The 8,944-nt window shown below is 43.4% G+C and overlaps 1 protein-coding gene and 1 long non-coding RNA gene across 2 annotated transcripts; both read left to right on the top strand.

Moving 5' to 3' along the window:
* The first annotated feature begins 238 nt into the window (after positions 1–238).
* Positions 239–3,054, top strand: LOC118964916 (haptoglobin-like). Its single transcript, XM_036980656.1, has 4 exons — positions 239–376; positions 705–814; positions 1,870–2,138; positions 2,319–3,054. The coding sequence occupies exons 1-4, from the start codon at positions 372–374 to the stop codon at positions 2,892–2,894; spliced, it is 960 nt and encodes a 319-aa protein (XP_036836551.1). The 5' UTR covers positions 239–371; the 3' UTR covers positions 2,895–3,054.
* Positions 3,055–5,141: 2,087 nt separating this feature from the next.
* On the top strand, positions 5,142–7,897 carry LOC118964917. Its single transcript, XR_005052188.1, has 2 exons — positions 5,142–6,121; positions 7,449–7,897. It is a non-coding gene; the product is annotated as an uncharacterized LOC118964917 (long non-coding RNA).
* The last annotated feature ends 1,047 nt before the right edge of the window (positions 7,898–8,944 follow it).

Raw genomic sequence — 8,944 nt, 5'->3', positions numbered from 1 at the left:
ACACACAAATTATAGATGTGCTGTGTCCTGTTCTGATTTCATAATTCATACCCTATGAAATGATTTATCCCTCCGATGATCTTCTCTGATTCTAGTTGGCAGTGGCTGAACTCCAGATGGGGCCAGGGTTAGGGTTTGGACACGATTCCAATAACGGGTTGGCATAAACAGAGATTTTGCAATCTCTCCGATTTTCGGGAATCAGAACTGAAGCTGTGTCCAGCAAAATTCCCATGGGTGGGCAGACAGGGGGTGAGTTCTCTCTTCAGTAGATATAAGGCCTTGGTCCTATAACTTCTCACGGAGTACATCGTCTTTACAGAGGAGACACAGCTCAACATACAAACTCATAAACAGATATTTCCATCAAAATGTGGTATGTTATACTTTTCATATTATTTCCTCAACGAAACCCTAGTAGCCTGGCAATTGTTGTCTTTGCAGTACCAATCCAAATTCATCTCTGGAATGTCTTTGGAAAATGGATCTTTGTGAAATGGCAGGGAAACGCAGCTACTTAAATCTTTCAAAAAACATTCAAACTGCTCTATCTAGAGACCTTTTCTAAATATAAGTAAACATGCAAGCCCCAAGAGGCCTTAAGTAAAGGAACCGTTAGTTGTGGTACCCGTGAGTGTTTGGGCTCTGTCTGTCAGTTGACTCTGTGTGTGTGTACTGTACTCATGTGTTCCTTCTGTCCGCAGGTCATCCCTGGCAGTGCTCCTCGCGGTCTCCTGTGTCTGTCTGGCAAGAAAGGACAAAATCAAAATCAAAATCAAAATCAAATCAATTGATGAGATCCCAAACAATTCAGGTCTGTCTAACTGACACATAACCAACTCCCTGCTTTATGCCAATACGGGCTTACTTCTTCTGATTTAGATTGAAATGTCAACAAAGTGAGAGGAATGAAATGTTTTCAAACAAAAACATGTACATTTTAAAGATCAAGGAGCCATTGACAACTTTTTTTTAAATCTCATGTCTATGTTAAGGTGGGTATTAGTGACACCATTGATGCAGAATATCGCCCAAAAATATTGGACATACACATTCCACATGTGTGTTTTCGCACGTGCAATTTGTCTGCTGGCCCATTGTGACTGGTTCGTGTAAGGATATCACTCACATTTCAATTACACTGTCATTCTCATCGGATGTTCTGAAGCCAATCTTCACTATGGCTCCCCTTACGCTACTCTGAGCTGAGCAGACACAAGCTGTTCCTATTCAGCTTGTTGGCCTCTGTAAGAGGAAGAGAATACAGTAGCTGTGGCCAAAATGAGTATGTCACCATCACTTTCAAGTGAAAACCATGTTAAGTCTCACGGCTCACAGCTATTATCCCGATTATCTTAAAAATCGATTCAGCAGCGACACACATGAGATGCATGAAAGCCTTGAAAAGTAAAATTCCTCCAAAAATCCACCTCTCATCAAGCGTTTCAGGAAAATGTTTGGGAAGAGAAATGACACTAATTCCATCCTCATCTAGGTTTCTGAGTATTGTGACCTCCAAGGTAATTCTGTGAAAGCCAGCCTTGTCTGGCTCAAGTCAGGTCAACACTTATTTTTTCAGATAATAGTAGATGATTAATGAATTTACTGAACTTTTGTCAGGTCAAAGCTAAAAGGTTCCACAAAGCTATTACCAAATGCTGTGTGTATTCAAGTGAATAGTGCTGATTTTAGCAAACTCAAACTAAAACTAAGGTTGGAATTGTATTGAGCCACATTTCATTTTTCTGCAATAATCTTTTACAGTTGTGTTTGAGTTGCACAGCAGTATGTGCTAGGTGGTGCTGAGTTGGGGATGTTTTAACCATATAGAGATTGTATAGAAATAATGTTGTTGTGTTTCTTGCCCAGACCTGCGCTTCAGGCGTATGATTAGGGGCACCCTGGCCCCTCATGTCCCCTGGCAGGCCATGGTCTACCTGAGTAAAAGCGTCATGAACGGGGGCTTCGCTGGGGGAGCTCTAATCTCTGACCGCTGGGTCCTGACCGCTGGCAGGAACTTGTTTGTCAGGAAGAGTAGACAGGACACGCAGGGGAAAGAACCAATCATCCCCAAGGTGTACTTAGGCATCACGCGACAATCCCAAGCCGATGACTCCAAAGAAGTTGCTGTAGAAAAGGTGAGCTAGTATGACCATTACCATCTCTTTCAAACAATATTCAGACAATTCAGTATTTTCAGCAAGCAGAACTGCACTGGGCTCTCTCACCTACATCATCACGTTCAGTCTTACAGGTAGTTAGAGCACAAAGAGATCATCAAAAAGAGGTCCTATGAATTATTCCCTTCCCCCTTCTAGGTGGTTCTGCACCCAGGCTTCCAGAACGTATCAGACTGGGACAACGACCTGGCTCTGATTCAGCTGAAGGAGCCATTCACCCTGAGCGAGGCTGTGATGCCCATCCCTCTGCCTGAGAGGGGCCAGGACCTGGCTGAGGCAGCCCAGGAGAAAGGCATCATCACAGGCTGGGGTTGGGGGGTCTTCTTCACCCCCGCTAAGTCACTGAAACACCTGGTATTGCCTGTGGCATCGCATAGCTCCTGTAAGGCAGAGTACAACCCTGGTGGCCAAATACTGAGCAGCACTCCAACCGTAGATGACAACATGTTCTGTACTGGAGCCAGCAAGTACCAGGAGAATGTGTGCTTTGGGGACGCAGGCGGTGCCCTGGCAGTCCAGGACCCCAAAGACGGCCGAGTGTATGCTGCAGGGATCCTGTCCTTCGATAAGACCTGTGCCGTGGAGAAATACGCTGTCTACATGAAGCTCTCTGCCTACATGCCTTGGATCAACAGTGTCCTCAGGGGCGACAGTGAGACATCAGCCAGTCTCCGCTCCAGTGTAATGTCTGAGATGTATTCGAGGCAGTTGTAGCCTCCACGGGGCTCATAATCTCCATTATGCCTTTGCTAACAAAGTCATATTCTGACTTGATCTTGTCAAACTCTCTCAAGTTATGACTTTCATTGAGTGTGTCTTCCGATGTTGGTTTCAAAGGATTTTCAATAAATTTGGTTTCTGATGTTTCACCTTATAACTTTTATTCACATTTTCTTCAACTCATATTAGAATGCTGGGAAACATGTTTTAGATAATCTCTACAAGCTGTAATATGAGAGCATGTTAGAGCCATTAAAACAAGTAGCCTAAAGCCAGGACATGAGACGATTTTTAAGTTCATTTAAGCAATGGAATTATTAAGGACAAATTGTTATCTGGCCAAGGAGGATATTGTGTTGAGACCAGCAAGGATTTTTTAAGTGGATTTGTCATGAAAATCATCCAAGAAGGAAATAACTTGTTCTAAAATAGAGCTGCATAAACGAGGGTCTAGAATCCCTCCCAGCAGGGAAATGGAGGTCCTGTCACTCCTGGTTAGTGACTAATTTAAATACAGAAGACAAAAGGCTTGTCACCATAGCTCAACACTAGTTAATAGCTCTCTTGCTTTGGAGCAGCCTGCTGTACCACAATCTGTTCAGTTTCAACAAGAGATATCTCAGAAATGGCACTGAAGAGTATGGCTGACGTTTTACATGCCCGTAATCAATTATGCTATTTTGTTCATTTTTCTGCGTTGTTTGTAACCTTTTTTAAAAACTTATTTTGTACATAATGTTGCTGCTACTGACTCTTATGACCGAAAATAACTTCTGGACATCAGAACTGAGATTATTCACCATTTACTCCTGCTGTCCCGGGAACAGGCCCAAATCCCTGTCATTTGCGTGAAGAAAAAGAGGAAAAGGAGGAAAAGAGGACGCAGATCGGGATGCGTTCTGAGAATCCGTAGGCGAGTGAGTAAACTCCCATTGCCATAGATTCTACTTGCTAACATGCAATCATTGGAAAATAAAATGGATGACCTAGGATTACGATTATCCTACCAATGGGACATTAAGAACTGTAATATCCTATGTTTCACCGATTCGTGGCTGAACAACGACACGGATAATATTGAGCTGGTGGGATTTTCAATGCACTGGCAGAACAGAGAAGCTACGTCTGGTAAGACGAGGGGTGGGGATGTGTGTCTTTTTGTCAATAACAGCTGGTGAGCGATGTCTAATATTAAAGAAGTCTCGAGGTACTGCTCATCTGAGGTAGAGTACCATATGGGGCGGCAGGGTAGCCTAGTGGTTAGAGCGTTGGACTAGTAACCGGAAGGTTGCGAGTTCAAACCCCCGAGCTGACAAGGTACAAATCTGTCGTTCTCCCCCTGAACAGGCAGTTAACCCACTGTTCCCAGGCCGTCATTGAAAATAAGAATTTGTTCTTAACTGACTTGCCTGGTTAAATAAAGGTAAAATAAATAAATAAAAATGATAAGTTGTAGACCACACCATCTACCACAAGAGTTCTCAACTATATTATTCATAGCCATCTATTTACTAGCACAGACCGATGCTGGCACTAAGAGTGCACTCAACCAACTCTATAAGGCCATAAGCAAACAAGAAAATGCTCAGCCAGAAGCGACACTCCTAGCGGCCGGGGACTTTAATGCAGGCAAACTAAATCAGTTCTACCAAATCTTTACCAGCATGTCACATGTGCAACCAGAGGAAAAAAAACTCTAGCTCACATTTACTCCACACACAGAGATGTATACAAAGCTCTCCCCCGCCCTCCAATTGGCAAATCCGACCATAATTCTAGCATCCTGATTCCCGCTTACAAGTGAAAACTAAAGCAGGAAGTACCTGTGACTCACTCAATACGGAAGTGGTCAGATGCCACGGATGCTACGCTACAGGACTGTTTTGCTAGCACAGACTGGAATATGTTCCGGGATTCATCCAATGGCCTTGAGGAGTATACCACCTCAGTCATCGGCTTCATCAATAAGTGCATCGACGACGTCGTCCCCACAGTGACCGTACGTACATACCCCAACCAGAAGCCATGGATTACAGGCAACATCCCCATCGAGCTAAAGGCTAGAGCTGCCCCTCCAGCTATGCCCTCAGTCAAACCATCAAACAAGGAAAGCGTCAATACAGGATTAAGATTGAATCCTACTACACCAGCTCTGATGCTCGTTGGATGTGGCAGGGCTTGAAAACTATTATGGACTACAAAGGGAAACCCAGACGCGAGCTGCCCAGTGACGCGAGCCTACCAGATGAACTAAATGCATTTTATGCTCGCTTCGAGGCAAGCAACACTGAAACATGCACAAGAGCACCAGCTGTTCTGGATGACTGTGTGATAACTCTCTCGGTAGCCGACGTGAGCAAGCCCTTTAAACAGGTCAACATTCACAAAGCCACGGGGCCAGATCTATTACCAGCATGCGCCAGCATGCGCTGACCAACTGGCAAGTGTCTTCACTGACATTTTCAACCTCTCCCTGACTTAGTCATATAATACCTCATGTTTCTAGCAGACCACCATAGTCCCTGTGCCCAAGGAAGCGAAGGTAACCTGCCAAAATGTTTACCGCCCCGTAGCACTCACGTCGGCAGCGATGAAGTGTATAGCCTTGACATAGCATAGCCTTGACATAGCATAGCATAGCCTTGACATAGCATAGCATAGCATTAACGAGAGAGGTTGACGCGGCACATTTATTGTGTGCTCAGGTAGGCTTTCCACTTTCCTCCGTTATTTATTTAGCAAAGATAACACAATCACTCCGGACATATACGTGCAAAAACTCACGACATAAATGTTGCAGCAGCCTAGGCTACACCTAAACGTTAGAAATCTGACATGCTGTATCGGATGAAAACGAGACAATATTTCCATGTGATCAACTATTAAAAATTGTCCCACTGCTCTGGGACCTATGGTGCCACCAGTCTGCTTGCAGTTGTTATGTTGATGATCATTGATTTATTCAGGAACGTTTCTTAGTCCACTTTGATGTGTCAAGTGGGTGAGATGCGCGGTCTGTGTTTGACTTTAGGAATTTTGAGATGTCTGATGTCTGATGACGCTTCTGTAATGGAATGTATCTGCTATTTGTATTTCCAGCTAAGTCCCCTCCTGTTCCTTGATTAAGAGGTGATGACCACTCCACTACCATTGTCAACTTTCTCCTGACATAAACTGAAGCCTCGTCTCATGTGCCCGCTCACATTTCCCCTCCAAGTACTGTGAGTAACCCCTATCAATTTACTCTCATTACTGTATGTAGAGTCAATCACATACAAAAACACAATCACAATATTACACATCAATGATTTTACTCCTTGCTCAGCTTTTCACCAAAATGTCTCGAAAGCCTAGCTTGATAGGAGCAATACCTCCTCGTTGTTTAGCAATATACAAGTGACAGCATTTAGGCTAGTATTGTGAGATATCAAATTCTGAACTAAATTGAGCTTCTTGATGTTAGTCTAGAGGGAGACACAATAGGTGCAATATGAATATGTCCATTTGGCTCCACAGTAGGACGGAATATTCTGTAAACTCATCACCACCTAGTGTTGAGAACTGAGGAGAACAGAGGAGAGGGCCATTTTGACATAATGAAATTCCAAGAAGGAGGTGCGCTCTTCCGCTGCCACATGTACAAAAATGACTCGCTGTGGTTCTTGGTACTTCAACATCTACCTCTGTTGACAGCAGGTTGTCCAATTCCCTAAATTAAACAGTGGGGGGACGGAAGCATTGATCTCAGGAGAAAAGAGTAGCTTACCTCAACCCAGAGGCTGTTATGACAGATGGGAAGATTCAATTCATACTTGATCATTGAAAATGTACTTTAGCCACTCTTCTATAATGTAGCTATTTCATTACAAGTGCATGTGCATAGCAACAGGAAATGGTTAACCAATCCTATTCCACTATCAGAATGACTCAACACGATTTCGAAGCCATTTGTCAATGAAAACACAACCTTCATGTTTGAGGATTAAGAAGGCATTTTTAAAGCAATCGGTAACAGAGGGACGTGGTGGGTGCACCTCTGTCAAGTTAAAATATCAATGTCCCTGTCAGGGTACATTACGCTCTACTAGTCTCAGTGTGTGCATCATGTTCCTGATGTGCTAGTTACATTAACAGTCCCTCGCCCCCGGATCAAGGGCTAGGCCTCATGGTTTCTTGCAGCACATTGGCGCTTAGACTCCATAGCTTGTTCGTGTCATCACCTTATCCAACACATAGTCTAGCCTAGGCCGGGTTCCTCAGGGGCCTACTGATAAAGTGCTCTCCCTCATCATTGTTACTACGTGACTTGCTGTGTACACTTGACATCTGTGTGAGCTTTTGAAATTGTGTTGTCTTTTCCTGCAAGGATACACTGACAAACAACTGCAACACTACAAGTGATGCAACTATTATAAAGAGAACATCAGGCATAATTAGTACTTTGTGTTAAAGTTTGTACCCATTTTAAATACACATTTAAACACAGACAGCAAGTTCTGATATAATCACAGTCTTCTGAACAACTCTGATCTCCTTCATGGTCAACAGTGGAGCCCTTGTGTGCAGCGGTTGGCTTACCATTAGGCAGAAGAGGCAGTTGCGTCAGGCCTCACATATTGTATCATCAAGGGTGAGCTGGGCATAATTGAAAAAATAAATTACTTAGGTAAGCAGATATTTTAGTTATCTAATTTCTTCAGTAAAAAGACAGGTGCTGTTGATAATACTGCCATAGTCGTCGAGGCAGAGGCCATGTGTCTGATGCTGTCTGGCCAAAACGAGCACGGCATGTCAAACCTCAGACTGGACTCTGCCTGGAGCCTCCAAATCACCTAGTCCCCCCTGCTTGCATGCAACTCTTTGAGGGAAGGTTCACAGTTCCATACATTACATATCATGAACTATTGCCCTCTCGCACACAGTTAAAAGCACTACCTCCTACACTTCTGATCCACTAACTGGCCTCTATAACCTTATACGACCTAGAGGGACCAAGACCACAGGGGAGAGTGGGTTTAAAGGCTACTGACACTCACTAGTTTCAATACCAGCATATCCCCACTTATATAATCAGAGGCTAAGCAACCAAGAGAATTCCTCTGTGTTAAGTAGCTGACAATTTGGCCCTGACATTTTTTGGACAACTTTTCTTTTAGACCCTGAATGGTGGGTTTTGAGGGTTGAGAAGTTCACCAAGTTTATATACAGTGCCTTCAAAAAGTATTCATACCCCTTGACTTATTGCACATTTTGTTAAAAAATAATAATTCTCACCCATCTACACACAATACCCCATAATGATAAAGTGAATGCATGTTTTTAGAAATGTTTGCAAATGTATTGAAAATTAAGTACAGAAATATTTCATTTACATAGTATTCACACTCCTGTGTCACACCCTGATTTGTTTCACCTGTCTTTGTGATTGTCTCCACCCCCCTCTAGGTGTCGCCCATCTTCCCCATTATCCCCTGTGTATTTATACCTGTGAAGTCTGTTGCCAGTTTGTCTTGTTTGTCAAGTCAACCAGTGTTTTTGTTCTCAGCTCATGCTTTTCCCAGTCTCTCTTTTTCTCGCCCTCCTGGTTTTGATTCTTGCCTGTCCTGACTCTGAGCCCGCCTGACTGACCACTCTGCCTGACCCTGCCTGCCGACCTGTACCTTTACCTCACCTCTGGATTTTTGACCTCTGCCTACCCTGACCTTAAACCATTGTTTATTTGACGTGTCTGCATCTGGGTCTTACCTTCATACCTGATATCCTGAGTCAATACATGTTAGAATCACCTTTGGTAGTGATTACAACTGTTAGTCTCTAAGAGCTTTGCACACCTGGATTGTGCAACATTTGCACACTATTTTTTAATTCTTCAACCTCTGTCAGGTTGGTTGTTGATCATTGCTAGACAGCCATTTTCAATTCTTGTCATAGATTTTCAATCCGATTTAAGTCAAAACTGTAACTAGGCCAATCACGGACATTAAATGTCGTCTTGATAAGCAACTCCAGTGTATATTTTGCTTTGAGTTTAAGGTTATTGTAAT

Source organism: Oncorhynchus mykiss, chromosome 6 (assembly GCF_013265735.2).
Source record: "Oncorhynchus mykiss isolate Arlee chromosome 6, USDA_OmykA_1.1, whole genome shotgun sequence".
In the NCBI taxonomy this organism is placed as follows: domain Eukaryota; kingdom Metazoa; phylum Chordata; class Actinopteri; order Salmoniformes; family Salmonidae; genus Oncorhynchus; species Oncorhynchus mykiss.
The sequence above is the reverse complement of the archived record's forward strand: the minus strand, read 5'-3'. Positions and strand labels throughout refer to the sequence as shown.